This window comes from Pongo pygmaeus, chromosome 9, assembly GCF_028885625.2.
Source record: "Pongo pygmaeus isolate AG05252 chromosome 9, NHGRI_mPonPyg2-v2.0_pri, whole genome shotgun sequence".
Lineage (NCBI taxonomy): Eukaryota > Metazoa > Chordata > Mammalia > Primates > Hominidae > Pongo > Pongo pygmaeus.
Genome location: NC_072382.2, coordinates 10,446,145 through 10,473,771, shown reverse-complemented (window position 1 = coordinate 10,473,771; position 27,627 = coordinate 10,446,145). Strand labels below are relative to the sequence as shown.

At 61.6% G+C, this 27,627-nt stretch overlaps 4 protein-coding genes and 1 long non-coding RNA gene across 11 annotated transcripts; 4 read left to right on the top strand and 1 right to left on the bottom strand.

The window, feature by feature from the left end:
* The first annotated feature begins 182 nt into the window (after positions 1-182).
* On the top strand, positions 183-3,577 carry FKBP2 (FKBP prolyl isomerase 2). Of its 7 annotated transcripts, none has more exons than XM_054441204.2 (6): positions 183-204; positions 1,876-2,050; positions 2,645-2,757; positions 2,897-2,943; positions 3,287-3,322; positions 3,414-3,577. In XM_054441204.2, the coding sequence occupies exons 2-6, from the start codon at positions 1,880-1,882 to the stop codon at positions 3,473-3,475; spliced, it is 429 nt and encodes a 142-aa protein (XP_054297179.1). In that variant the 5' UTR covers positions 183-204; positions 1,876-1,879; the 3' UTR covers positions 3,476-3,577. The 7 variants fall into 7 exon arrangements, with proteins under 7 accessions (XP_054297179.1, XP_054297172.1, XP_054297174.1 ...); XM_054441197.2 differs by lacking the exon at positions 183-204 and adding an exon at positions 470-622; XM_054441199.2 differs by lacking the exon at positions 183-204 and adding an exon at positions 483-622 and having other exon boundaries at positions 1,849-2,050.
* On the top strand, positions 742-1,699 carry LOC129008807 (translation initiation factor IF-2). The gene has a single exon (XM_054441194.2). The coding sequence runs from the start codon at positions 769-771 to the stop codon at positions 1,567-1,569; it is 801 nt and encodes a 266-aa protein (XP_054297169.1). The 5' UTR covers positions 742-768; the 3' UTR covers positions 1,570-1,699.
* A 350-nt stretch (positions 3,578-3,927) lies between the features above and the next one.
* Positions 3,928-6,390, bottom strand: PPP1R14B (protein phosphatase 1 regulatory inhibitor subunit 14B). The gene is made up of 4 exons (XM_054441195.2): positions 5,862-6,390; positions 4,645-4,728; positions 4,371-4,403; positions 3,928-4,266 (listed from the first exon to the last, which is right to left on the bottom strand). Exons 1-4 carry the CDS (start codon positions 6,117-6,119, stop codon positions 4,198-4,200), a joined length of 444 nt encoding a protein of 147 aa, XP_054297170.1. The 5' UTR covers positions 6,120-6,390; the 3' UTR covers positions 3,928-4,197.
* Positions 5,307-7,660, top strand: LOC129008811 (uncharacterized). The gene is made up of 2 exons (XR_010127689.1): positions 5,307-5,535; positions 7,399-7,660. It is a non-coding gene; the product is annotated as an uncharacterized LOC129008811 (long non-coding RNA).
* A 3,289-nt stretch (positions 7,661-10,949) lies between these two features.
* On the top strand, positions 10,950-27,515 carry PLCB3 (phospholipase C beta 3). The gene is made up of 31 exons (XM_054441193.2): positions 10,950-11,204; positions 13,881-13,958; positions 14,215-14,283; positions 14,366-14,506; positions 14,702-14,781; positions 14,864-14,917; positions 15,009-15,084; positions 15,188-15,288; positions 15,843-16,009; positions 16,085-16,231; positions 17,912-18,152; positions 18,317-18,401; positions 18,490-18,676; positions 19,463-19,668; positions 20,998-21,094; positions 21,179-21,263; positions 21,551-21,675; positions 22,006-22,160; positions 22,251-22,412; positions 23,103-23,202; positions 23,296-23,400; positions 23,614-23,705; positions 24,531-24,684; positions 24,773-24,808; positions 24,891-25,083; positions 25,467-25,620; positions 25,707-25,783; positions 25,896-25,985; positions 26,076-26,133; positions 26,776-26,862; positions 26,944-27,515. The coding sequence occupies exons 1-31, from the start codon at positions 11,106-11,108 to the stop codon at positions 27,145-27,147; spliced, it is 3,705 nt and encodes a 1,234-aa protein (XP_054297168.1). The 5' UTR covers positions 10,950-11,105; the 3' UTR covers positions 27,148-27,515.
* The last annotated feature ends 112 nt before the right edge of the window (positions 27,516-27,627 follow it).

The window sequence follows — 27,627 nt, the reverse complement described above, 5'->3', positions numbered from 1 at the left end:
CACAGCCCAGGTGCACAGGTAGAGGTAAGCCTGGCTCCTGGGAGAGAGACGTGGGCGGGAGCATTGGCTGGAAGTCAGGGTTTGTCATTGGACATCATCTCGGTCCTGCCGGGGCCCTGTGGGGTGGGTGTCATCAAGCCCGTGTTACACGCCTGTGTTGGATGACAAATTCTACCAAGCACACAGCCGACCGCGAATTCAAACGTGAGTGTCACTGTGAAGCCCAGGCTCCACAGCGACTGAGGGCTGTGGGCCATGATGAGGCCGGGGAAAACAGGAGTGCTGTGGGAGAGGATGGGGGTGACTTGAAATGGCGCCTCAAGACCCCCTCCGGGAACCCACGCCCGCCTGACCTTACTATCACCTCGGCCGGAAGTGTCTCCGGCCTTTTCGGAAGTCACTTTCACCTAACCTTACAGACTACCGCTCCGCCGGAAGTGACGCAGAGCAGCGGCGTCGCGGGGGCGGGGCTAGGGAAAGACCCGCGCCAGCGGGCGTGTGGCCGCGGGTTTCGCACGGTCCAATGAGGGAGGGCGGCGTGGCCCGGCCTGGTAGAGACGAGGACGCGCCTGCGCAGAGGCGGCAGCACCACCGGGGTTGACTCCGGGGGCGCGGCGAGGAGGTGAGCGGCGGCCACAGCCCGGGCTGGGGGGAGCCGGGGTGCAAGAGGGCAGGCTGGATCAGGCCGGGCAGGAGCGGACCGGGCTCCGAGTGTCAACGAGAGCTAGGTGACGAGGAAATTGGGGGTGGGGGCCGGAGCTGCCGGAGATGCCGCAGGGGGAGGGTTCTCACGCCGCACGGGGCGGAGTCCTGGGACTCGGGGCGGGGCGTGGAACCGGGACGGGTGGGACCTCCGAGCTGGTGCCAGTGGAAGGCGGAGCCCGGCGGCGGCGGGGGGCGGAGCTAGGAGGGTCGGGGGACGGAGCCTGGCTCTTGAAGGAGGAGCTGGAGGAGGTGAAAGGCGGAGCCTGGGGGTCGGAAGCAGAGGGGGACGGAGCGCAGGCGCTGGGGGCGGGGCTTCAGCTGGTGAGTGGCGTGGCTACGGCTCCGGAAAAGGGGTCTAGTTCTGTCGAAGGCGGGGCTGCAGGCCCGGGGGCGGCACCGCGTCCTCCGAAGGGCGGTGCCAAGGAGCCAAGTGAGGAGCCCGGCCCGAGTAATGGCCCCGGGCGTCCTCGCGGGGGTGGTCTCCGTGGTGGTCGGGCTTGGGGACGCCGTAGGCCGAGAACTCCACCGGGAGAGGTGGTGTGGGTGGAGCGGGCTCGGCGGCCAGCAGACACAGGGCCAGTCTGGGTGCCCCGGAGACCCCCAAGGGCTCAGAGTTGGGGCGGCGCCCCGGGCGGAGGCACAGGGCCAGGCTGGGGGGTATCTCCCGAGGACCCGGGCTCCTCGGAGCCACCCAGTGGGGATGTGTGGGTGCCTCGGGGCCGGCCCCCTGCAGCGGCCGCAGAGGTGTTGGTGTGCTGGGCCGGGGGCAGCTGGGTGTGGCGTGAGTGGGGCCGCCCAGTCGGGACAACTGCAGTGCAGCCAGATAGGGTCTGGACTTTGCGTAAAGAGACAGGCGGGAACTGAAGAGCGGAGGTGGGGACTGGGAGGGAGGGAAGGTATGGGGGTGAGCAGAGGGGCGGGGCCCTGGCTGCTGTGGCCTCCCCTGACCCCCTCCCCCCGCTGCTGGGGTCCTCGGCCAAGCCCCCTTCTCACTGGACTGGTAAGTGTGGCCCCGGAGCCCGGGGGAGAGGGCGGTGACCCGGGACAAAGGGGATCCCCCGGGGCAAGGAAGATACAGTGGCGGTGGAACCCTCCTCTTACCTACCTGTGTTCCATACTCTCCCTGCCCTCCCCCTCGTTCAGTCGGTCGGTCGGGGTCTGTGCCCACAGAGACATGAGGCTGAGCTGGGTCCGGGTCCTGACAGTACTGTCCATCTGCCTGAGCGCTGTGGCCACGGCCACGGGGGCCGAGGGCAAAAGGAAGCTGCAGATCGGGGTCAAGAAGCGGGTGGACCACTGTCCCATCAAATCGCGCAAAGGGGATGTGCTGCACATGCACTACACGGTGAGTGGGTTGGGCGGGCCTTTTGGGAGTGGGTGGGGCTTCCGAGGACCAGAGAGTGCTTGGGAGTCTGGTTCTCCATCAGCCAAGTAGGTGACCTTGGGCAAGTCCCCTCTCCCCTCTAAGCCAGTTTCCATGGTTCTGCCTTGCCCTTGCCTACTGCCCAGGTGGGCACCAGCAGGCAGTGACAGTGTACTGTGAGCTGCCCAAGACTCTGTCCTTTTAAAGAACTATGACCAGCTGGGCGCAGTGGCTCACCCCTGTAATCCCAGCACTTTGGGAGGCCAAGGCGGGTGGATCACCTGAGGTCAGGAATTTGAGACCAGTTTGGCCTCATGATGAAACTTTCTCTGCTAAAAATACAAAATTAGCCGGGCGTGGTGGCGGGCACCTATAATCCCAGCTGCTTGGGAGGCAGAGGCTGCAGTGAGGCGAGACCACTGCACTCCAGCCATGGCAACAGAGACTCCATCTCAAAAACCAAAAAGGGTTGACCACCAGTGCTGTGGGGGCCAGCTTGATGGGGAAAGCAGCTGAGGGAGGGGGGTGTCAGGGGTGGTCCCCCTCTTCCTCACTGGCCTTCTCATGGTTCCACAGGGGAAGCTGGAAGATGGGACAGAGTTTGACAGCAGCCTGCCCCAGAACCAGCCCTTTGTCTTCTCCCTTGGCACAGGCCAGGTCATCAAGGGCTGGGACCAGGGGCTGCTGGGGTGAGTCATGGGGGAATGGGCTTGGGAGCGGGGGCGTGCATGGCCACCGCCCAGGAGGTAAGCTGTGGGAGGCAAGCCCCAGGGATACAAGACAGGGGCCCTGGGTGCTGCCATGGGCTGAGCATGTGTCTTCCTGCAGGATGTGTGAGGGGGAAAAGCGCAAGCTGGTGATCCCATCGGAGCTGGGTAAGAGGCCCCTCCTGAGGGTGCAGAGCAAGTTTGGGGTGTGTGACTGGGAAGGGTGAAAGCTGCTTCAGCCTTTCATTGGTCTTCACCGTATCCATTCATTACAATACATGCCTCCTCCAAGTTTGGCTGTGTCTAGCAGTGAGTACAGGGCAAGATCACTGAAGCACTCAGCTGTAGTGGCCCCGCTCTGCCCTTGCCAGGTCTTTGGCACCCCCTTCCCATCTCCATTACCCTTCTCCATTTCTGGCCTTCTTGCTGAGAGGGGCGGAACACCCTCCCTTTGCCCATGCTGGAAGGGAGCTTGGCCATCACTGACTGTTTCTTTGTGCATTTTCAACAGGGTATGGAGAGCGGGGAGCTCCCCCAAAGATTCCAGGTAGTAAACCTTTTGACACCTCCCATCACCTGCAGCCAGCCCACCTCCCTGTGGCCCTGGTTGGCATTTTGACTCTCCTTCTCCCCTACAGGCGGTGCAACCCTGGTGTTCGAGGTGGAGCTGCTCAAAATCGAGCGACGATCTGAGCTGTAACCAGACTGGGGAGGGGCAGGGGGAGAGGCCCCCATCAGGGACCAGACTGTTCCAAACAAACAAACAAAAAAAAACACACAAAAAAAACACTTAAAAGTCCAAGGAGCAAGCCTGTGTGTGTTTGTGGGCCCTGAGAGACTCAGAGACCTCAGCTCCAGCATACCCCACCACCTTCTCCTTTCCTGACTGTGGAGCCTTGGGGGTCTAGGCTCAATGACACGGTGGCCCTTGCCCAGAGAAAAAGAGTGTTCCTGTCTGCCAACAGCAGTACTGCTCCCCCCACCCCCACAGCTCCCCAGCCACTTTCAACTCCTGGTCTGGGAGCCAGCACTGGGCTATCGTCATGGCTACGTGGCCCTTAGGAAGGCCTGCGGTCACCTGGGGAGAAGCTGAACTGGCAGAAGCCACAGAGCAGTGTGCCCCCCTAAAAAAGACCAGCCGAACCCGTTAGCTGCACCAAAGGCGTATCCTAACTTTATTAAAGGGCCCGCGCCGCAGAGTCAATATAAAAACACAAAAAGTCCCATCAGTTTAATAACAATAAAAAACCCCAAAAGTGGAAAACTGAGGGGGCAGGGGAAGAGACCCCTGGGCCAGGGGCACGAGGAGCCCTGCTCATGGCACCAGGCCTGGCCACAGGGTCCCCCGGTATTGCTGTTGCTACGAGGTTGGGGGGCAGCGATTGTCCTGTGGGAGCCACCGTTCGCCTGGGTCGGGGACCCTCACTTCTTCTGGGGTGTGCTCAGCTTCTGCATGCCCCGGATCTTATCCAGCAGGCCAGAGATGAAGGCCTGGGTGGGGTGGGAGGGTAAACATTAAGGAGACCAGACCCCAAGATGACAGGAGCTGGGCTCCCCTCACCCTGCCACCCCCGCCCCGCGGGGAAATCTCTTACCTCTGTGGGTTTGTAACAGTCAACCAGCAGCTCCTAGCAGGGGATGGGGGAGGAAGGATAAGTGAGTCCTCAGGAGTGGGGGCCTGGAGCTCGCCTATACCCACTTCCAAGAGACTGGGGCAACCCTGAGGCACAGGAGATGCCACAGCCACCTCACAGCTAGGCATTGGCCCCATTCTGCTGAGGCAGGAGCTGGGGCTTGAGGGCCTGGCTCCACAGCCTCGCTTTCTCGGGGCAGTGCCTCAGGCAACCCACCGCCCCCCAGCCCCCTCACCTTGACCCTGGCAGCCCGGGCATCGTCACTCTCCATGTCCAGGAGCTCATCCACATCAATCTCCAGTTCTGGGATCTCCTCTTCCTGGGGTGGGAGTGAGGAAGGAGGGAGAGACATAAGCCTGAGTTGGAGAGAGGGTGTGAGAGGGGCTCTGGGTTGAGGCCCCTGCCTACCTCGGAGGAACCCGGCCCTCTGCCCAGCAGACAGAACAGCAGCTGCTCTGAGGAGGAAAACAGATCAGGCCCGTGCCAAGGCAAACTGCCCAAAGCGGGGTTGCGGGGGGAGCTTCCTGTCCCTGTCAGTGGGCACCAGGGGTACCAGACAAGGCCAGACAGCCAGGGCTGGGGACCTTGGGCTGGGAACCCAGCAGATGTGTCTCCCCAACATCCGCGCCCCCCATCTCACCAGAGCACCGGTGGGTGCAGCTGTCCCAGCTTATCATACCCCCCTCCCCTCCCCCAAACACCTGTCACAGCTCCCCGGGAGCCAGGAGGAAGTGAAGGCTGAGGGGTCACTGGGAAGGACCTAGGACTGGCAAAGAGGAAACAAAGAGCCCATGCTTTGGTGAGGGAGGGGGTGCCCACCACCCTGCCACACCCTCCCCAGGAAGCCCCTATCCTGTTTGTAGTCAGCTGCATTCCAGGGCTGGGCTAGGGTAGGCAGGCAGCACCGGGCAAACCCACTCCTCCACCCTGCCCCCCGGGGCCTGAGTCACCGTCTGAACAACCAAGGAGTCATGGGGGTGGAGAAGCAGAGCCCAGAAAGCGGGCTAGCCTGCACGCACGCCAAGATGGAGCTCCAGGCTAGCCCACAGAACAGAACAGCCCAGCCCCAGCCGCCCTACCAGACCAGCACCTTGTAACCACAGTCTAACCCAGCGGGCACTAGGCGGTGAGACCTCCTGCCGCTGCCAGCCCAGACTAGCTCCCTTGCTTCTTGCCCAAGGCCCAGGCTACCCCTTGAGGCTTCTGGAGGACACTAGGCTTGACCTGGGGAGTGGCATGATGGGGGGCAGGGTCCGAGGCAGCGGAGAAGGCAGAAGTGACTTAGGTCAGGCAAGAAAGAGTATATATTGGGGGCGGGAGTGCAGAGAGGAGGGGAGCGCGCGGGGAAGCAGAGCGCCCTTTGACTCCAGTGACAGGCGAGCTCACAGTGGAGCTGCCAGGCGGACCGGCACGAGACCGATTTTGGGGTGTCGGCGCGGGGTGGGAACACACCTGGCAGTCGTAGAGGCGCGTGAGCTGCTCCAGGATCCACTCCTCTAGGTTGAGGCGCTTCCGTAGCTCCTTGCGGTCATACTTGACGGTGACCTTCCCCTGGCGCCTCACTGGGCCCTCATCGTCCGCGCCGCCCGGGCCCTCTCCTGCGGCCCCGGGGGGGCTCTGAAAGTAGACGCGTGGTCCTGGGCCGCCACTGCCCGGCCCGGGGGCCGGGGCCGCCAACGCCGCGCCCCCCGCGGTGCCGCTGTCCGCCATGGCGGCCGCCGGGGCCACGTGCGCGCGTCGGGCCCCTCCCTGCGCCACCGCCTCCGGGACGCCCGCCGGTTGGCTCGGGTTAGCTCGCCGGCTCCGCTCCGCGCGGCTCCGCGGCGAGGGCGGCGGCGGGGGCGCCCGGGGGCAGCTGCAGCATGCGGAGCCCCCGGGCTTGGCCTGGCCGCGCCCCGCCCCCTCCCCGCCGATCCGCCCGCCCTTTGTCCCCCGCGGCCGCCGCCCGAGCTGCCGCCGCCGAAGCCCTTTCTCTGTCTCGCTCTTCCTCCGCCCCCCGACCACACCCCCTTAAAGGGCCAGCCCCTCTACAGGCCCCTCTCCCCTACTCCGCCCCCGGGCAGGGGTAGGGGAGGGTCTATTCGGCAGGGGGTGGCCTAGCTGTCCGTACCCCTCAAATGCAACCTTCCAGTCCCAAACCCAGGCGTTCTAAGCGCTCAGGACGACGATTTGCGCTCACGCCAGGACCCTAGTCCTCATTGGACCCTTCCTCATTCTGTCCTCATTGAGGCCATCTGAGAATAGGGGCCATCTGAGAATGCAGGGGAGTGGACATCGTGTGCAGACAGGGAGGCTGGTGAGGAGACGCTGCGGTCCCCGATGTCCAGGTCCTCAAGCCCTCGGCCAGCGAGGGGCGAACGGGCTCCTCCGCACGGACCGACACGTGGACTGGGCTCCTGGGAAAGGAAGAGTGGAGAAGGCAGGCAGGAGCTGTCCGGGTCCCTAGGCTCTCTGACTAGCAGGTCCCACGCCCCTAGCGGAGGAAGCCGGGGCTGGGGGTGAGCGGTGGCACCCGGCCGGCCCGAACGGCCAACCCCGGGCAGCCACCGCCCACCGGCAAGATGGCGCGAGGCTCGGGCTTGTGGGAAACGGAGTCCGCGCCCAGCGCCGCCCCTCCCCCGCCGTGCGGCCAGGCCGGGAAGCGTAAAGTTGTTTGGTGCGTACTCTGCGCCCCGCGCCCCGGGTGCGCACAGAGGGGGAAACTAAGGCGCAAAGAGCTGGGCAGTGCGGGGGCCGGGACTCATAATAATAAAGGCGGTAATCGCGGCTGCCCCTAGGAGCGTGCGTCGGGACCGCCGCCCAGTCGGCTCCGCAGAGAGGGCGCCTTCCCGGGGCTCCTGCACCCCCGCCCTGCGGCTCCTCGGTCCTTCACATAGTCCTGGCCCACCTCCAATAAGCCGACGGCGCATCCCATTCCCTCCCTCTATTTGATTTTGTGCATCTTTAAATGGTCTCATTCATTCGTGTATTGTCTGTCTCCCACTTCTAGATTGTGAGTGCCGCGGGGCTGAGCCCTGCGCCGACCTGGTCTGCTGGTGCTCCCAGGCTTGAACAGTCTTCAAATCCACTGCTATTAGGCAAATTACCTGGCTCCCGCTGAACCCCGGCACCTAGAACTATGTCACACTCGTAGTAGGCCGCCGCATTGGTTGAACAAATGATTTTGAAAGAATGAATGGCTTCCTCTGTGCCTGCATTTCCTCAGAAGGTTGTAACAAAAATTAAATAGGAAAATTCGTGGAAAGTTCAATTACTACACCACGGAGGTTAATTAAGTCCCACTGCTAGATAAAACGGGAGATGAGACTTTGAACCCAAGCTGTGTGGCTCAAACCCCCTGACACGAAGTCTCTACTCAGCCTCCTCACTTCCCTGTAGACACCACCCAATAAGGCTGCGCAGCTCCCAGGGGATGTTTCTGTGGAAGGCAGGCTCACCTTGTGCCATCCCAAACAGGGTCTTGGATCTGAGAGGCAATGTTTCTGCTCCAGCCCCTCAGACACTCTTTGGAAGTTGTGGGGGGAAGCCCTCTGCAGCGGGTGGGGTTCAGAGATGGATTGGGATTGGCCCTGGGGTCACACAGCTGGGGCTGCATCCAAACTCCAACCCAGGATGTTGGGCTCCTCCTTTGCCCTATAGTCAGAGAGAAGAGACCAACAGAAGACAGAGGCTGGGCATTGTGAGGGCAATGGGCTCACAGGGTTCAGTTCAGGGAAGGGTAGAGTGAGCTGACCCCTCCCCTTCCCGTGCCCCTCGTCTGGCCTCAGCCTCCCTTCAGCCAGTCTGGGTGCCAAGGAAGGGCTGACCCTTGCTCTTGCGGATTAGGTAGGATCCACCCTCTCCACAGGGAGTCCCATCCATGGCCTGGCCTCCTGCCCTAAGCCTGGCCTGATAGGAGGATCACTTTACCCCAGTCCAAATTCCCCACCACACCCCACCAGGCCAGTCCAGCTCCGTCTGAACCCAAGCATTGTTTGTGCCTTGAGGGTGCACACAGATTAAAGGGGGAAGACCCTCAAACAGCCCCTAATGCAGCTTCTGTGGAAGTGGGGCCTGCAGGCCATGAAGACCTCCAGCCCTAGCTCTGCCCCCAAGATGCTGTGACCCTGAGCACTGACCTTTCTGTCTGTCCTCCCTCAGGGCTGGTGTGAAGGTCTCCAGCCATGTCCATGTCCACAGGTCAGGCATTCTTTCTGACTCTCCCTCTTTCCCCCCCTGCGCCACGCCCAGGCATACCCAGATTCCTGTCCAGTTCCCATGGCTATCCACCCGAGACCACTTGGTGCAGGTGGGCATGCTGGCCTGCCACCTTCTTGGAAGCTGGGCCACAGAACCTTAGCCTTGGAGTAGAAATACTGGGTTCAAATCCTGCTCTGCCCCGTGGGCTGAGAGGCTGTATGCAAGTCACTTACCTGCTCAGAGCCTCTTCAGGGGGCTTACGGTCCTGACCTCCTGTGGTTGGGGGCCCATGCCCAGCCCTGGCCCTCCTGCCTGAGCCCTACTGGGAATGGAGTGTACCACTGCTCCTCCTCCTTCTAGCCTCAGTCTGTGGCCTCCCTGGCCCTACCCCTTCCAGGGCCCCAGCCCCCCTCCATTAGAGTGCATCCTTGAAGCAGAGGCTCTGGGGAGGGTCCTGTGGGTCAAGACCGCTCCTTTAATCAAGGGTAGAGTCCGGAAAGGCTGCCTGCCTTCACCATTACTGCCTGCTGAGAAACCCTATTACCATTACCAAGGATGGAAGAAAGTGTCTGGGAAGGAAGGAGCCCTGTAATGGGGGCTGCCCTGGCCTCTGGAGACACAGGGTTGGGGGAGGAGAGAGGCTTAAGCCCAGGAAACAGGTGCCCATCCTGTTTTTTTCCGCAAGGAGCTGCTGCCCAATGCTTCTCTAAAGTACCCTTGCCCAAGGCCTAGGGCCCACAGCTCAGATCCCCTAAGCTCAGGCCTTGGTTCCAGGCTTTGCTAGCCCTGGCACAGGCTGGAGGTTCCACTGCCCCAGAGCTGACCTATGCCCTTTCCTTCCTCCCTGGTATACCCACAGCTTCCAGCCACTCATGTCAATTTGGCATCTCCCACCCATTTGCTTATGTATACAACAACCTTTAGGTTCTGGACAAGGTGACTGAGGCACCTAGAGAGACTAGGTTCTGCCACTAGCAAGAGGCTGCTAGCAAGAGCCGGACTTGAACTCCAGCCTGTGAGGGCAGAGGCCAAGCTCCACCTTGCATGGTTCTGTTTTCCCAGTGAGGTCTAGAGGCTCCTGGGCCTCAGGAAGTCGGAGGGTTGAAATCCTCCTGAGAAGCTGTGTGACCTTGGGCAAGTCCCTTCCCCTCTCTGGGTCTCAAGTGGAGATTATAATCACACCCCACAGGGCCAGGGCTGAGAGCGAGGAGATCCACCAGGTTAGAGTTGATGGAGAACTTGGTGGGGTGTGGAGGAAGGCCAGGGCCAGGCAGGGCTCCTTGTGGGGGTCTCAGAGCCTGGGGCAAAGGGGCCTGCAGGGGAGCTCCTCCTCCGCTGACCCCTCCTCCCCCAGAGCCAGCTGCATCTCTTTCTGGGTTTCTAGGTGACTTGGCTGGCCCCTCTGGATGAGTTCTACTTTAAACCTGCTGCTGTTACTGCCTCTGTATTGGGGGGGCTCCCACAGGGGCCCCCAGGCAGGAACCCCCCCCACCAGCTAAGCCCTGCGGGAGGGGCTGCAGCCCCCACCCATCCCATTGCCCATGCGCCTTCCTCGCTCCCATCTCTGGAACGCAGATTTCAGGGCACCTGCTGTGGGCCAGGCACTGCAGAGCCCCTCCTCAACCCTCCTGTCTGGGGACACCCACAAAGCTTCTGACCCCTCTGGGCAGACAACAGCGTCCCCCCTGCGGTTCCCAGCCAAGAGGCTCACAGTCAGGCTCCAGTCATGGAGTCTGCGGCAACAAGAAGGGGGCTGTTCTAGGGCCCACTCTGGAAGACCAGGATGCTTGGGTCCTCAAAGGAGGTGGCAGGCGCCCGGCCTCCCTGGGCTAGGGACGGGGGAGGGGTGCCTGCCGGCGGGAGGTCCATTAGCCGGCTAAGTGCTCCCAGGGAGGGGGGACCGCGCAGCATAAGAGTGGGTGAGGCGAAGCCAGGGCCGAGCGGGGCGGGAGAAGCTTTTCCTGCATTCAGCTAAGTGCGACAGAAGAAGGTGGGCGACAGGGCTCTGCGGCGACCCCCGGCCCAAGTCCAGCCCTCCACTGGTACTGCAGCCCCCGTCTCTCAGAAACCTCAGTGGGCTGATCCCGGACCGCCTTAAGCAGCGCCCTCTACACCCAGTCCCTCCAGCGGCTCCCCAACAGCCACTTCGGCCCCCAGCGCCCTCCTTCCACCACAGGCCTGAAGAATCAGGTCCTGCTGAGCCCGGCAGCAAAACCCCCGACCCGTCCGCGTGCCCCTGCCCCAATCCCCGCTCCGGCTGCAGTCGCCGCCCCGGCCGCCAGGGGGAGCCGACGCGGGGCGGGCGGGTCCGACGCGAAGGGAGGGGGCGGGGCCCGGGAGGCCCCGCCCCGTCCCCGCCCCGCCCAGGCCCCGCCGAGGCTCTGGTCGGTCCGGGACAGACTGGCGGGCGGGCGGGCGCTGACGCCGCGGGGCCGGAGCGGGCTGCGCGGTGGGAGCAGCGGCGCCGTCGGTCCCCGTCAGGGCTCCGTGGGTTCCCGACCCGCCCCTGGCCCGGCCATGGCGGGCGCCCAGCCCGGCGTCCACGCGCTGCAGCTGGAGCCGCCCACCGTCGTGGAGACCCTGCGGCGCGGGAGTAAGTTCATCAAATGGGACGAGGTAAGCGCGCGGGCCCCTGCTCCGCCCAGATCCCGGGACTCTTTCAGTCAAGCTCGACCAGACGCTGGGGACCCCTACCCCAGCCTCGCCTGCCCGTGGCGCCACCCTCATCCCAGCCTGGCTGCGCCCCGGAAACTTAAGTCCCCGATCGTCTCCGTAATGAAGATTTTGTCCCCCCAGCTCCCAGTCCCTCAGCTCTGGAAAATTTGGCTCCACTCCTTGGCGCAGAGAGTTTGAACCCCAATAAACCCCGTCCCCCCGTTTTCTATTCGTTCTTCCCACCACTCCCTGCCAGGCTAATTCTGGTTCCCCGATCCTGGCCTGGTCCCCAGACCCCTGCCCAGCACTAGACTACCCAGCTGCAGGACCCTGACCTCCAGGCTGGCTCGGGGCATCCTCATTCTGGGTGTGTGCCAGGGCGCCCCTACTTTCCCCGGTGCCCTGCCTGAACAGTCCTCGTCCATTCATCATTTTTCCCCCTGTTCTGGCTGGCACCCCTTCGCCCTGCTTCTGGATCCCAGCCCAGCTCCCTGCTCAGATGGGAGCACCCAGTCACCCCCTAAGTGGAGACTTTGCCCCCCAAGTTCCTCCACCCCTGGGAACTTTGTTCCCCACTCCTTAGGCTTGGGACCTTGAACCCCAATACATCCTGGCCCCCCTTTCCCTGTCCTGCCCCTGGTGCTTCCCAAATGCCTGTGTCCCCACCTTCGGCTGCTCATCCCCATCCTGGGTCCCCTCTTCTGCCCCCTGGGCCCCTCCTTCCCCAGGGCCTCCAACCGGCCGGCCTGAGCTTCCTCGCGGCTCCTTCCCAGTCAGGCCACGGGCCTGGAAGACTCTGGGCTCTTTTCCGGCTGGGTGGGGCCCCGGGGTAGGCGTGGGAGCTGGGGGGAGGAGATGGGGGCGTGGCCTGAAGCGGCAGGTGTGCGAGGAGGGGTGCCTGGGTGCCCCAGGGGCCGGGGGAGACCCCTCCCCCCAGGCTGGCCTGAAGGGAAAAGTTTCTTCTTTTCCTTCCACTGTGATAAACCCAAATAAGGAAGTAGGAACAGGGAGAGGGCCCTGGGGGTGGGGTGGGGGGTGCTGACAGAGGCTTGGGGCAGGAGAGCAGGGGGCCTGGGCTGCCTTTGAGGTCCAGACCCCTGGGGAGAGGTGGGAGGGAAACACTAGGGGCAGTACCCATAGACTCCCCACCCCCTGCACACCATTCGGGGGCCTCAGGCCCAGGGTAGGGTTGGGAATCCCGAGAGGGGCTGGGGCTGGGTGTCAGCCCACTGAAGTGGGGAGGCCCATGCATCCCCAAATTTTGGGGGCCTTCTGCCCCTTCTGTTCCCAGATGAACGCCCATCTTTTGTAAGCAAAGCCTGCCATGGGTGGGGCTGGTGCAATCCCCATTGTCCAGAAGAGGAAACTGAGGTCTGGAAAGCAGAGACTTATCCCAGGCCCCACAATGGGGTGTGGCTGAGGCCAGGAGCTGGGAGCCTGGCAGAAGTCTCCGTTCCCTGCTTCCCAGGTCACAGGACGCTGCAACCACACTGCCTGCAAGCAGGTCCTGGCTCCAATGACCTCGGGCAGGCTACGAAGTGTCCCTGTAACTCAGTGTCCTCATCTGTAAAATGGGAGTGACAACAGCACATGCCTCTTAGGCTGATTAGGAGGCCTTCGTGTGCTCGAAGATGCTAGGTGCATAGAAGTGTACCTGGTGCGCAGCAGGGGCGGTGTGTGTATATGAGATGTATTGATAATAATAATATTGTCCACCAGACACTGAGCAGCATTTTGGGGGTGGCACCCAACATGAGGTGGGGTCATTTTCTGTCTGGAAGAACCTGGAATAGGAGGGTTCTACCTGTAGCCACTTGGTCACTCTGGCCCTGGCCGAGTCTAAGCCCTGGAGGACAGCCCCTCTGGCTGCTGGTCCTGAGTCACACGGGGTGGCCCTGAGATTGTGCCAGGGACCAGGCCCTTCTCAGAAAATGGGGCTGGCATGCACTTCTCTGCCCCCTGCCAGCTGCACGGCCGTTTGAGGGAGGAAGAACTTACTGCCCGGTCCTGAGAGTAGGGCAAGTCCCCTTCTAGGGGGACTGTTCTTCTATAAGATGGGGATGAGCTTTGAGGCTGTGAGGACCCTGGCAGATGTGGTAAGGTGGATAATGGGCTTTGAGGCAGACCAAGGGGCCATCGTGGTGTCCCAAGGGATGCAGAAGGGCAGTGGGAGTCAGACTTCTCACTTTCATGCCTTAAACATTCTGTAGTGGGGTGAATTGGGGGGCTGCCACTGTCGCAGAGCTCTCAGCACTTCTGGGGAAACTGAGCTCAGGATGGGGGCTGGGGACCCCTTCCAGAGGGTGGGTCAGATTTCACGGGTAGAGAAGGAAGGGCAGGGTGTCCTGGCGAAGGGAACATGAGACAAAGCCCTGGGAAAGGTCAGGTAGAATCCTAGGGCCAGAGGGAGGTGAGGCTGGGAAGAGGCGTTGGGGTAGGTGTGACACTGAATGTCACACCTAGGACCTTGGCTTTGTTCTGAGGGCCACAGGCAGCCGCACAGGACCTGTGGACTGGATGAGGTTTCGTCTTAGCTCATGGGCAGGAACTCTGGGGTGCATGATGGGAGGGCCCCAGGGGCCAGGCCTGCACCACAGCCCTCACTTCCTGACTCCTGCTGCCCTGTGCTGTCCCCAGGAGACCTCCAGTCGGAACCTGGTGACCCTGCGTGTGGACCCCAATGGCTTCTTCTTGTACTGGACGGGCCCCAACATGGTGAGGGTGGGCACTGGTGCAGCTCGCTCAGGCCAAGGACCCCTGTCCCAGACCCCTGCCCTGCCCGTGGGGGTGGGGCCCGGCTGCAGGCTGACCTCTCCCACTGCTGCCCAGACAGGAAGTGCTCAGGGCAGGAGCTGAGGCTGGGGCTATAGCCAGGGGCTGGCCACTCCCTGGCCTGGGTAGGGAGCTTGGAGGCTCCTGGCTATCGCCCTGCAGCCTCTCATACCCAGCCCGGCATCTGGTTCCCCCCCAGGAGGTGGACACACTGGACATCAGTTCCATCAGGGACACACGGACAGGCCGGTATGCCCGCCTGCCCAAGGTGAGTGATGGAGCCTGGGAGTGAAGACCACAGCGAGGTTGTAGGGGAGCCCCCTCCTCACCCTTCGCTGTCACCTACTCAGGACCCCAAGATCCGGGAAGTTCTGGGCTTTGGGGGTCCCGATGCCCGGCTGGAGGAGAAGCTGATGACGGTGGTGTCTGGGCCAGACCCGGTGAACACAGTGTTCTTGAACTTCATGGCCGTGCAGGATGACACAGCCAAGGTGGGCTGGCACCAAGGGGACGAGGGGGGAGTCACTGTCTTATTCCGTGAGTCGGCCGTCACTTAACGAACACCTGCTGTGTTCTAGGCTGCTCTGTGACCTACTGTGTACCAGAGACAGCTGTGGACCTGGGTTGTGGCTGGGCAGCCCCTCTGTCCCCCACTCACCGCCTCCCCGTGTATACTGGCCCTCCAGGTCTGGTCTGAGGAGCTGTTCAAGCTGGCTATGAACATCCTGGCTCAGAACGCCTCCCGGAACACCTTCCTGCGCAAAGCGTGAGCCCCAGGCCACCCGAGGGGGAGCTGGGGGGTTCACGTGGCTGTTTTCAGGGTGTGACCTCTTCATCTGCCTTCCCAGATACACGAAGCTGAAGCTGCAGGTGAACCAGGATGGTCGGATCCCCGTCAAGAAGTGAGCACCCCTTCCCCCAGCACCTTCCTCCTGCCCTGACCTTGGTGACCTTTGTCCTCCACTGACCCTGAACCCCTCCTGCCCGCATCAGCATCCTGAAGATGTTCTCAGCAGACAAGAAGCGGGTGGAGACTGCGCTGGAATCCTGTGGCCTCAAATTCAACCGGGTGTGTGGGGTGGGGACGGGGCGGGGTGGGGCGTCACGGTGGGCACCCACCCTTCCAGGGCTGGCCGCCCCTGGCTTCTCACCCCACACTCCTCGACCTCCAGAGTGAGTCCATCCGGCCCGATGAGTTTTCCTTGGAAATCTTTGAGCGGTTCCTGAACAAGTTGTGTCTGCGGCCGGACATTGACAAGATCCTGCTGGAGATGTGAGTGGGCCCGGCCTGCCTCACAGCCCCTGTGCTCTGTGTTTAGCTTCTGCTTAGCGTGCCTCTAGCTCAATGGGGAGAGGGGAAACTGGTGGGCCGGGTCCTGGAGCGCCGGGGGGCGGAGGGGTGCCCGGGGAGAACCTGTTGATGATGTGCCTGTGCTCAGAGCCGCCGTTTCTGCCCCTCAGTTACAGGCAGCTCTGGGCTAACCCTGTGCCAGGGTTGGTTTAATCAGCCCACTCTGCAATGGGGTCCAAGGCTCAGGCGTGTTGTGAGGTCTGGAAGCAAGGGGTGGTGGGCTGACCACTTGGCAGCTCCTAAGCCCCGGCCATTGCCAGTGCCCACTAGTCTGCTGCCTTGACAATCTTGAGTAGTCAGGAGAGTAAAGGGGGAAACTGAGGCCCAGAGGTTGGCCATGACTCACCCAGAGTCCCACTCACTGGGTGCCAGATCCAGGGGCAGGCCTTCTGACTCCCTTGCCCAGGGCAAGGGCTTGGCGAGGGGGTGGGAGCCCTGCGAGGCTCCATCCTGACCCAGCTTCCTGTCCCCTCCAGAGGCGCCAAGGGCAAGCCATACCTGACGCTGGAGCAGCTCATGGACTTCATCAACCAGAAGCAACGCGACCCGAGACTCAACGAAGTGCTGTACCCGCCCCTGCGGCCCTCCCAGGCCCGGCTGCTCATCGAAAAGTATGAGCCCAACCAGCAGTTTCTGGAGCGAGGTGAGCTGGCCGGGGTGCAGGTGGGTGGGGGCAGGTAGGACCCCAGCTGACCCTGCTGATCTCCTCCCACCCTAGACCAGATGTCCATGGAGGGCTTTAGCCGCTACCTGGGAGGCGAGGAGAATGGCATCCTGCCCCTGGAAGCCCTGGATCTGAGCGCAGACATGACCCAGCCGCTGAGTGCCTACTTCATCAACTCCTCGCATAACACCTATCTCACTGGTGAGTGGGGAGCAAGGGTGGCGCCCGTGACCTCTGCCCTGTGACCCTTGCACAGCCCCACTCCTGGGGTACAGTCCTTTTGGCCCATTTGCTCATTCATCGGCCAGTGCTGGGATGCAGGCAGGGAACAGGCAGCCAGCCCTGAGCAGTGGGGCCTCATGGTGGCTTTCCCAGGGAAGGGCTGGAACGGCTTGTTAGGGCCTGCAGCAGGAGAGACTGCAGGGTGCATTTTTTTTTTTGAGACAAGAGTTTCGCTCTTGTTGCCCAGGCTGGAGTGCAATGGCACGATCTCGGCTCACCGCAACCTCTGCCTCCCAGGTTCAAGCGATTCTTCTGCCTCAGCCTCCCAAGTAGCTGGGATTACAGGCATGCGCCACCACGCCCGGCTAATTTTGTATTTTTAGTAGAGATGGGGTTTCTCCATGTTGGTCAGGCTGGTCTCAAACTCTCGACCTCAGGTGATCCGCCTGCCTCGCCCTCCCAAAGTGCTGGGATTATAGGCATGAGCCACCCTGCCCAGCCTGCAGGGTGCTTTTAAGAGGCTGGAAGGGGGTTGGGTGCGGTGACTCATGCCTGTAATCCCAGAACTTTGGGAGGCTAAAGCAGGCAGATCACTTGAGCCCAGGTTTTGAGACCAGTCTGGGCAACATAGCATGACCCCATCTCTACAAATAATTTTTAAAAAATTAGCTGGGCATAGTGGCGCATGCCTGTGGTCCCAGCTGCTTGGGAGGCTGAGGTGGGAGTATCGCTTGGTTCTGGGAAGGTTGAGGCAGAAGTAAGCTGTGATTGCACCACTGCACTCCAGCCTGGGTGACAGAGTGAGACCCTTTCTAAAAAAAAAATTAAATAAATAATAAAAAAGCAGAAAGGAAGCTGGTGGGGCAGGGTACAGAGTGCCGGAGATAGGTGCCTGCTAAGAGAGAGAGAGCAAGGCAGGGCTAAGCCCAGGGGCCTAGAGGCACTTGGATTTATCCTGAGTAGGAGGGAGAGGCTTTTTGGAGGGTGAAGCAGAAGAGATGATGTGACCTGATATGATATGTTTTTAGAAGGATGATGCCAGGTGCTCTATAGAGATTGGATTGAGGCCAGGCACAGTGGTTCACGCCTGTAATCCCAGAACTTTGAGAGGCTGAGGCGTGGATCACCTGAGGTCAGGAGTTCGAGACTAGCCTGGCCAACATGGTGAAACCCCGTCTCTACTAAAAATACAAAAATTAGCCAGGCATGGTGGTGGGCAACTGTAATCCCAGCTACTCGGGAGGCTGAGGCAGGAGAATCACTTGAACCAGGGAGGCGGAGGTTGCAGTGAGCCAAGGTCGTGCCACCGCACTCCAGCCTGGGTGACAGAGCGAGATTCCGTCTCAAAAAAAAAAAAGAGAGATTGGATTGGAGGCAGGGAGGCCTGGAGTCTTCCACACAGGAGGTGGTGTGAGCTGTGCCAGGGCTGAGGTGGGCGGAGGGAGTGAGGAGACGGAGGGATTGTTGAGGCAGTAGGGAGCTATAGTAAGTCTCAGGGGTGACTCCCCCAGCTCACGCTGGTGGGATGGACAGGTGGTGGGTATCCATCTGAGAGACAGAGAGCCCTCTGCAAATCCAGCATGGCCTGGTTCCAGGTGGGGCCGGGGTGGTGAGGAGCTGGGCTGGTGGGCGGCCTTGGTGACGGAGCCTCGCCCCCAGCGGGGCAGCTGGCTGGGACCTCGTCGGTGGAGATGTACCGCCAGGCACTGCTGTGGGGCTGCCGCTGCGTGGAGCTGGACGTGTGGAAGGGACGGCCGCCCGAGGAGGAACCCTTCATTACCCACGGCTTCACCATGACCACAGAGGTGCCTCTGCGTGACGTGCTGGAGGCCATTGCCGAGACCGCCTTCAAGACCTCACCCTACCCCGTCATCCTCTCCTTCGAGAACCATGTGGACTCGTGAGTGAGCCCCTGGCATGAAACCCCGTGGACCCGGGGACAGTCCTCCCGCCTCAGCGCTATTGGACTGCTCAGGGACCTCCAACCCTGCGAACCGCCGCTGACATGTCCCGTAGACCTCAGCTTCCCCTGAGGACCTCTGACCTCTGACCTCGGTTTCGCAGGGCAAAGCAGCAGGCAAAGATGGCTGAATACTGCCGCTCCATCTTTGGAGATGCGCTACTCATCGAGCCTCTGGACAAGTACCCGGTACAGGAGCTCGGAGCGAGGGGGGTGGCGTGGGGGCCAGGGTGCTGTGGACCCGGTCTAGGGCCCTGACTCGTCCATGCCTGCCCAGCTGGCCCCAGGCGTTCCCCTGCCCAGCCCCCAGGACCTGATGGGCCGTATCCTGGTGAAGAACAAGAAGCGGCACCGACCCAGCGCAGGTGGCCCAGACAGCGCCGGGCGCAAGCGGCCCCTGGAGCAGAGCAATTCTGCCCTGAGCGAGAGCTCCGCGGCCACCGAGCCCTCCTCCCCGCAGCTTGGTAGGCCCCAGCCCGGCCCGCCACCCTGACCTGACCCCAGCCTCTGGCCTCATGCTCCAGACCCTGTGACACTTCATCCCAGACCCCCAGCCCACCCTCCCGCCTCGCTGCGCGCCTGTTCCCACAACTGGCCTGTCTCCTCACCACCTGTTGGCTGGTGTGGGGCCTCTGACCCCTGACCTCAGGTGCACGTCTCACCGAGCTGCACCCCAACTCCTGACTCCCAACCTCAGCCTCTCACCTGTCAGAGCTTTTCCACAACCCGGTGATGGTTCTGAAGGCTGACCTCTGACCTTAGTAAACCACATCCCACACTGGGTGTGACCTCGGGCCCCTAAGCCCTCGCTGAGTTCACCTGCCCAGTTGGTTATCATTTCAGCAGACCTCTGACCTCTCACCCCTGACTATTCACCTCACTGTGCCCCCTGCTTAGACGTGGCTCTGACTTACCCCTGACCTGTAACCCCTCTGTGTCATCCCTTACCCCGCTATTAAAGCTGTGGTACGCTACTTCCTGACTTCTTACCGCACTGAACCACCCTATCTACCTCCCTGCTGAATACCACTCCAGACCTTTACCTTTGACCTATGACCCCTCTCAACCACTACTGGGTTTAATACCATCTGCCCCCTGACCTCTTGGCCTCTCCCCAAGCCACACTGCCCTGAGAGTACCCCTTGAATTCCCCACTGAGTCACCTCTGCACACACTGGGAAAAACCCTTCCAGGCTTCCTAAGCAGCTGTGTGGTCCTGACCCCTGACCCTGTGGCCCTGTCCTCTGCAGGCTCTCCCAGCTCTGACAGCTGCCCAGGCCTGAGCAACGGGGAGGAGGTGGGGCTTGAGAAGCCCAGCCTGGAGCCTCAGAAGTCTCTGGGCGAGGAGGGCCTGAACCGGGGCCCCTATGTTCTCGGACCTGCTGACCGTGAGGATGAGGAGGAAGATGAGGAAGAGGAGGAACAGACAGACCCCAAAAAGCCAACTACAGATGAGGTCAGGCCCACAGGGTGGGCAGGTGGGGGAGGTAGCATCTATTTACCTCCCAGGGGGCTGGGTCTCACCATCAACAAGACTGACATCACCCCTGCCTCAAGACTGTCATCACCCCTGCCTCCTGGGGCTCAGTGTGGGTGTGACTGAAGGTGGGAGGAGGGGTCTTCAGTCATCAGGCATGGAAACAAGCACACAGTTCTGCTGGTGATGTGGCCTGGGAGGTGCGAGTTAGGGTACAGAACTGGCAGAGGTCAGGAAGTCTGCCCTGGGCAGGGAGGCTGGGCAGGGAGACCTCAGGAAGGGGGACAGTGGCCGGGCGCGGTGGCTCACACCTGTAATCCCAGCTCTCAGGGAGGCAAGAGGCAGGAGGATAGCTTGAGCCCAGGAGTTCGAGACCTGCCTGGGCAATATAGCGAGACCCTGTTCTCCAGAAAAAGGAGAAACAAAAACAAAAACAAAACGAAGGGGGGACAGCATGTGCAAAGGTCCTGGGGCAGGGTCAGGGAGTGCAGGAGTGGGGAGCATTGAGTAGCTGTGGAGTGGTACAGAAAAAATCAGTCTGAGCTGGGCGTGGTGGCTCACACCTGTGATCCCAGCTACTCGGGAGGCTGAGGCACGAGAATCCCTTGAACCTGGGAGGTGGAGGTTGCAGTGAGCTGAGATTACACCATTGCACTCCAGCCTGGGCTACAAAGGGAGACTCTGTCTCAAAAAGAAAAAAAAAATAAGACATTGCTATAAAGACAATTACTGGAGCAGTTAGTGAAATTTAAAGATGGACTACATATTAGATAATATGTTAATGTTTTGTTTCCTGAATTTAATTATTGGATTGGAGTTATAGAAGAGAATGTCCATATATGCTGAAGTATTTATGGGTAAAGGGTCATGATGTCTATAATTTACTCCCAAATGATTCAGTAAAAGTAATGATAATTGTAACACCTATATGGGCCAGGCGAGGTGGCTCATGCCTGTAATCCCAGCACTTTGGGAGGCTGAGGTGGGCGAGTCACCTGAGGTTGGGAGGTTCAAGACCAGCCTGGCCAACATGGTGAAACCCCATCTCTACTGAAAATACATAAATGAGCCGGGCAAGGTGGCGGGCGCCTGTAATCCCAGCTACTTGGGAGGCTGAGGCAGGAAAATTGCTTGAGCTGGGTGGTGTACAGGGCGCATCAGTGAGACCCCAGGGAGAAGATTGTCGGCACCGCCAGCAGTGCGTGTATAGTGATGGGAAGAGGGTCATGCCTCCTTCGTGAGGGGCAGGTGAGGGAATGGCCAGCTGTGGCAGGAATGGCACTGCTGACCCTGGGTTGGGGCCCACAGGGCACGGCCAGCAGCGAGGTGAATGCCACTGAGGAGATGTCCACGCTTGTCAACTACGTCGAGCCTGTCAAGTTCAAGTCCTTTGAGGCTGCTCGAAGTGAGTAGGGGTGGGTGGCAGGCATGGGAGCTTGCCCAGCTCAGCCCTGCCAGGTCTGACGCCCTTGCTTGGCTCACCCCTAAGAGAGGAACAAATGCTTCGAGATGTCGTCCTTCGTGGAGACCAAGGCCATGGAGCAACTGACCAAGAGCCCCATGGAGTTTGTGGAGTATCCTTTGAAGGTGGTGTGGGTGGGCAGGCCAGGGTGGGGTGCTCGGAGGCCGGCTCCGGTGTTCTGTCCCCACTTGTGCCACCTGCACAGGGTGCTGGCCCTCCGGTGGCCCTCCTGCACCCTGACCTGGGGCTTGGGCAAGTCCAGGCAGTCTCAGGGGGCATGGCTAGGCTGAGAAACGGAGGCCGGGTGTGGGGGGTCACAGGAGCACCTGGCTGAGGCCGGAGGTGGAGGCTGACGGGGTGGGCCCTGGCACCTGTGTGGCTCCTGACCACCAACCTCAGATACAACAAGCAGCAGCTCAGCCGCATCTACCCCAAGGGCACCCGCGTGGACTCCTCCAACTACATGCCCCAGCTCTTCTGGAACGTAGGGTGCCAGCTTGTTGCACTCAACTTCCAGACCCTCGGTGAGCCCTGGCCCCCTCCATCTTGACCCCGACCCTCAGTCTTACTGACTTCTGACCCATGATCCTGCTGGTCTTGCCTGAATGGACCTCTGACCCTGTCTAATCCCAGATCCCAGGGGAACCGAGCCCCCGACTCACCCCGCCTCCTGCCCTTGGCTGATGCCAGACCCCTCCCCTGTCTGATCTGTCCTGGATCCGGACCCTGATGCCATTTGAGCCCACCCCTGACCCTGGACCTTGGATGCCATCTGACCTGATGATGTCTCATTCCCCACATGGCACCGTCCTGCCTGATCCCTGCCCCTGCTCGACTTGCCCATGGCGCCCCAGATGTGGCGATGCAGCTCAACGCGGGCGTTTTTGAGTACAACGGGCGCAGCGGGTACCTGCTCAAGCCGGAGTTCATGCGGCGGCCGGACAAGTCCTTCGACCCCTTCACTGAGGTCATCGTGGATGGCATCGTGGCCAATGCCTTGCGGGTCAAGGTGGGGCCTGGGGGTCTGGTGCTCAGGCCAGGGGTGTCCTGGGGGCAGGACTCTCAGCATCCGCCTCACCCTCCTTGGCCCACCCCCCAGGTGATCTCAGGGCAGTTCCTGTCCGACAGGAAGGTGGGCATCTACGTGGAGGTGGACATGTTTGGCCTCCCTGTTGACACGCGGCGCAAGTACCGCACCCGGACCTCTCAGGGGAACTCATTCAACCCCGTGTGGGACGAGGAGCCCTTCGACTTCCCCAAGGTGAGCCTGGCCCCCGCACCCGCCCAGGCGCAGGCAGATCCAGCCCAGACCGCCCCGGCTCTCAGGTGGGAGAACAGGAACCAGGCACACCGTTGGCGACTGGGGATCAGAAAGTGGGGGGCGCCATAGGTCCCCCAGGACCTGCCTGTCCGAGTGTCAGGCTCCCTGCCCTCCTCAGGGTAAGAGACCAGGGTGAGAAGGTGAGATGGGGGTTGGGGGGTGTCAGCTAGACGTCTGGTGTCCCCTGCAAGGCGTGGACACAGCCTGCCTCATCTCTGAGGCAGGAGCTGAGGTCACAACCCCAAGCTCATATCCGCTCTTCCGCACCTCGCACGGCCCTGCATGGATGCGGCCTCTGCTCCCAACCTGGGCGCGTGTGTTCTTGGTTTCCTGCTCATGGCTCACTCCTGTTTCTAAACTGGCGATGACCAGAACTGTCTGTGGGGGCCCTGGAGGGGCCTGGCTGCCTGTCATCTTGCCTCAGGGTCCTGATGGCTGCAGTCATTCAGTAGGCCAGGCCATGGAGGTAGGGGTCAGCCGTCAGCTTAGTGGCGATGGTGGCTGATGGTCAGTAGGTCAGCTCGTCTGAAGGTCTGCTCTGTTAGGCTTTGATGGCTGTGGTTAGTTGTGGCCTGGTAGCCACGGTGGCCCGGGGTCAGCCCTGCGGCTCAGCTCCAGTCTGGCCCACAGGTGGTGCTGCCCACGCTGGCTTCACTTCGCATCGCAGCCTTTGAGGAGGGGGGTAAATTCGTAGGGCACCGGATCCTGCCTGTCTCTGCCATCCGCTCCGGTGAGGCCTTGGTGGGCTCTGGGCAGCACAGCGGGCAGTGGGTAGGGCCCCCACCTGGCCCAGCAACCCGACCTTGCCTTCCTGACTGCCCAGGGTACCACTACGTCTGCCTGCGGAACGAGGCCAACCAACCGCTGTGCCTGCCGGCCCTGCTTATCTACACCGAAGCCTCGGACTACATTCCTGACGACCACCAGGGTGAGCTGGGGGTGGGCGGGGCCGGCCTAGCCAGGGAGTGTGAGGGACAAGGGCCACCCCCAGGGCCTGGGAGTGGCCGAGCTGGATGGCCCCGACTGAGTGGGGAACAGATCCGAGGACAAGCTCTGGAATTCCTCATTGAGACCAGAGGTGGCGGGTGGGGGTGGCCTGGGGGCTCTGTCTCTGAGACCCTGGCCTTCTGCCTCCCCACAGACTACGCGGAGGCCCTGATCAACCCCATTAAGCACGTCAGCCTGATGGACCAGAGGGCCCGGCAGCTGGCCGCCCTCATTGGGGAGAGTGAGGTGAGCCGGGGCAGGGCAGGACTCAGGCTCACTGTGACCCAGGGGGCCGCTGTGGCCATGTGAGGAGGGGCTTCTGGTCTCTCTAGCGCAGTAGGCTTGGCAGCCCTGGGATTTTGAGGAGATGAAAACCACCCATTTGCATTCAGGAGGCCTTCAGGTCAGACCTAGGCCGGAATTCCTCCAGCTCCATGCAGGCTCGGAGTGGGGGTACAGGGGTCCCAGCCACTTCGTCAGGGCAGTGCGAAGCCACAGAAGCTGTTCAGATGTTGTGTCCTGGGAGTCATGAGGAGGGCAGTGGCTTCCGTGGGGAGGGGTCAGGCGCAGAGGTTCACCTGCACTTCCAGACCCAGTCCCCCCGGGGCCTGCGGCAGTCAGGCGGGGAGAGACGACTGCAATTAGGGCTGCCCGGAGCTGTTAGCGGAGAGGCTGGTGCCCACTCTGCGGTTGAGTCCTCTGTTGATTTAATCAGGAGCTGAGCAGCAAGGAAAATGAGCGACTGTAGGCAAGGCTGGGGGACACGGGCAGGGGAGGAGAGGAGGCTTGGGGCTGGGCCAGGCCTTTCCAGAACAATCTGGGAGTTACTGAGCACATGCAGTGGGCTGGCATTATGTTATCTTCCCCACAGCCCATGTGGAAAAGGGGGTTTAGAAAGGCTTGATTTATAGCTCTTCTCATGCAGACAGCCTCCTGTTACAGAGCAGCCCAGCAGTGGCTTGGACTAAGGGATGCTGACAGGGGTGCTAGGGGCCCCAGGAGGTGGTAGAGGACAGAAGGGTCTGGAGGGAACAGCATTTCTGAAAAGAGCATTCTCCTTTCTCCCTATAGGCTCAGGCTGGCCAAGAGATGTGCCAGGACACCCAGTCTCAGCAGCTGGGGTCTCAGCCGTCCTCAAACCCCACCCCTAGCCCACTGGATGCCTCCCACCGCCGGCCCCTCGGCCCCACCACCTCCCCTACCAGCACCTCCCTCAGCAGCCCAGGTAAGGAGCAGCCTGGGTCGGGGGTGGGCCGCGGGGAGGCACCCCACCACCCTGTCCTCCAGCTCCTCACAGGGCCTCTGCTCCCCAGGGCAGCGCGACGATCTCATCGCTAGCATCCTCTCAGGTAGGGGGCAGGGTACCTGGAGGCGGGGGGCTGCCTTGCAGGTTCCCCCCTCCCCCGCCCACCTTTGCTCTGCTGCTCCCAGAGGTGGCCCCCACCCCGCTGGATGAGCTCCGAGGTCACAAGGCTCTGGTCAAGCTCCGGAGCCGGCAAGAGCGAGACCTGCGGGAGCTGCGCAAGAAGCATCAGCGGAAGGCAGTCACCCTCACCCGCCGCCTGCTGGATGGCCTGGCTCAGGCACAGGCTGAGGGCAGGTGCCGGCTGCGGCCAGGTGCCCTGTGAGTGTCTGGACCGCCTGTGTGCTATGTGTGCTGGGTGCGCTGATGTGAACATGGGGGTCGGTGGGCATGGAGAGATGGCAAGAGCCGCTCCTTGACCCCCAGGGAGGAGGGTTCAGTGCAAGGACGGAGGAGGCTTTCCACACCAGGTGTCCCTGTGTCCCCCAGGGAGTGACATCTCTTTTGAAGTCCGTGAGGAGCATGTTGCCCAAACAGGCTCCCATCACTTGGGTGGAGCTAACAGGCCTCCTGGTTTGCATAACAGACCTGGCCCCATGGGATGGTGTCTGCCATCGCTTGCCAGGATGTGCCCCCCTACACACCCTCCCCATCCCAGTCCACGTGACGGGCCCAAGCATCACTCAGAGGGGTTCTCCTCGCAGAGGTGGGGCCACTGATGTGGAGGACACGAAGGAGGGGGAGGACGAGGCAAAGCGGTATCAGGAGTTCCAGAACAGACAGGTGCAGAGCCTGCTGGAGCTGCGGGAGGCCCAGGTGGATGCAGAGGCCCAGCGGAGGCTGGAACACCTGAGACAGGTAGGGGGCCTGCAGTGGCCAGGGAAAGGCTCCTGGATAGACCCGTCATCAGCCTGGCGTCACCTGTCAGCTCCCTGTGTCCACAGGCTCTGCAGCGGCTCAGGGAGGTCGTCGTTGATGCAAACACAACTCAGTTCAAGAGGCTGAAAGAGATGAACGAGAGGTGAAAGCCGAGGATTGTCTATGGGAAGGGCTGGGGACTTCTAGTACCAGAAGGAGGGCAGGGTCTGTGCTTCTGCCGCTGACCCCTCCTCTTCCCCTGCCGGCTTCTCCAGGGAGAAGAAGGAGCTGCAGAAGATCCTGGACAGAAAGCGCCATAACAGCATCTCGGAGGCCAAGACGAGGGACAAGCATAAGAAGGAGGCGTAAGGGCACTGGGGCCGGGGGCCATCTGGGTACTGGGGAGGCAGGGCAGGCGTCTGGGCCCCGAGCCATCCTGCGTTGCTCCTGTGCAGGGAACTGACGGAGATTAACCGTCGGCACATCACTGAGTCAGTCAACTCCATCCGTCGGGTGAGTCAGGCTCCCGGGCCACCCTACCCCACCTCCCTTCCTTCACTCATCAGACACCCGTCTCTGTGCCTGGCCTGGTGCCACATTGCCCTCAAGGTTCTTCTAGAGCCTTTCTCAAGTGCCCAACAGCCCCAGGGTACCCACATCATACCCAAAGCCAACTGTCTGTACCAGTGCCCCTGGCTTTGGTGTCCTTGGGCCCAGTCCTCTCACAACCCTGATACATCACCCTGGGAGCCTTCGCCCACCTGACTTCTTTATTTTTCTTTGAGACAGAGTCTTGCTCTGTCACCCAGGCTGGAGTGCAGTGGCGCGATCTTGGCTCACTGCAACCTCTGCCTCTTGGGTTCAAGCAATTCTCTTGCCTCAGCCTCCCGAGTAGCTGGGATTACAGGCATTCGCCACCACGCCCAGCTAATTTTTGTATTTTTAATAGAGATGCGGTTTCACCATGTTGGCCAGGCTGGTCTCGAACTCCTGACCTCAGGTGGTCTGCCCACCTCAGCCTCCTAAAGTGCTGGGATTATAGGTGTGAGCCACTGTGCCTGGCCTCGCCCACCTGACTTCTATACCCAGCCAGAGCCTCGAGGCTCTAGCCCCTCCCTCGGGGCCCCTCAGCTGAGCCCTTGCCCACCCCTGTAGCTGGAGGAGGCCCAGAAGCAGCGGCATGACCGTCTTGTGGCTGGGCAGCAGCAGGTCCTGCAACAGCTGGCAGAAGAGGAGCCCAAGGTGAGGGCATGGGCGAACAGGTGGGCAGATGGGGTGCAAGGCAGCCAGGCCTCGCCTGTGATGCCCGTCCTCCTCCCACAGCTGCTGGCCCAGCTGGCCCAGGAGTGTCAGGAGCAGCGGGCGAGGCTCCCCCAGGAGATCCGCCGGAGCCTGCTGGGCGAGATGCCGGAGGGGCTGGGGGACGGGCCTCTGGTGGCCTGTGCCAGCAATGGTCACGCACCCGGGAGCAGCGGGCACCTGTCGGGCGCTGACTCGGAGAGCCAGGAGGAGAACACGCAGCTCTGAACTGGCTGAGCGAGGTGGCCGCAGGGCCAGGGCGGGCGCTGGGTGGAGGGCAGGAGGCAACGACACTAATGCTTTTTTTTTTTTTTTTTTAACTTTTTATCTAGAAATTTTATTTTTTTAAACCCGGGGCAAGTACCTCAGCTAACTCCCTTCATCCTCCCGGGGCCCCTCCTTCCTGCCCTCAGTCTTAGGTTAGGGCCCTGGTCAGGGCTTTGCTCCCCGTGACACCCACACCCTCGAGCTAGCAGCGTCTCCTCCCTTCCCTGGGAGAGCTGGCTGGAGACTTGGAGCTCCGGGAAGTAGGAGTCACATTTTTTTCTCTATTCTTTGGGGATTTTTTTTACATGAATAAAAGTGGATTTCAGGGACCCTGTGTGCAGTGTGATTTGGGGTGACAGGACTCTGGGCCCTAAGTTTCCTCATCTATAAAATGGGCTTTGGGCGTTTGGTGGGGTTGAGGTCACGTCTCCAGCCAAGGGC

Coding starts and splice junctions, on each gene's coding strand:
- PLCB3 (XM_054441193.2), top strand. CDS start 11,106: ATGGCGGGCGCCCAGCCCGGCGTCCACGCGCTGCAGCTGGAGCCGCCC. Junction 16,010..16,084: donor CCAGCAGTTTCTGGAGCGAG/GTGAGCTGGCCG, acceptor CTCCCACCCTAG/ACCAGATGTCCATGGAGGGC. Junction 26,863..26,943: donor TGGCAGAAGAGGAGCCCAAG/GTGAGGGCATGG, acceptor CTCCTCCCACAG/CTGCTGGCCCAGCTGGCCCA.
- PPP1R14B (XM_054441195.2), bottom strand. CDS start 6,119: ATGGCGGACAGCGGCACCGCGGGGGGCGCGGCGTTGGCGGCCCCGGCC. Junction 4,729..5,861: donor CGCGCCTCTACGACTGCCAG/GTGTGTTCCCAC, acceptor CTCCCACCCCAG/GAAGAGGAGATCCCAGAACT. Junction 4,267..4,370: donor ACTGTTACAAACCCACAGAG/GTAAGAGATTTC, acceptor CACCCCACCCAG/GCCTTCATCTCTGGCCTGCT.
- LOC129008807 (XM_054441194.2), top strand. CDS start 769: ATGCCGCAGGGGGAGGGTTCTCACGCCGCACGGGGCGGAGTCCTGGGA.
- FKBP2 (XM_054441204.2), top strand. CDS start 1,880: ATGAGGCTGAGCTGGGTCCGGGTCCTGACAGTACTGTCCATCTGCCTG. Junction 2,051..2,644: donor TGCTGCACATGCACTACACG/GTGAGTGGGTTG, acceptor ATGGTTCCACAG/GGGAAGCTGGAAGATGGGAC. Junction 3,323..3,413: donor AGCTCCCCCAAAGATTCCAG/GTAGTAAACCTT, acceptor TCTCCCCTACAG/GCGGTGCAACCCTGGTGTTC.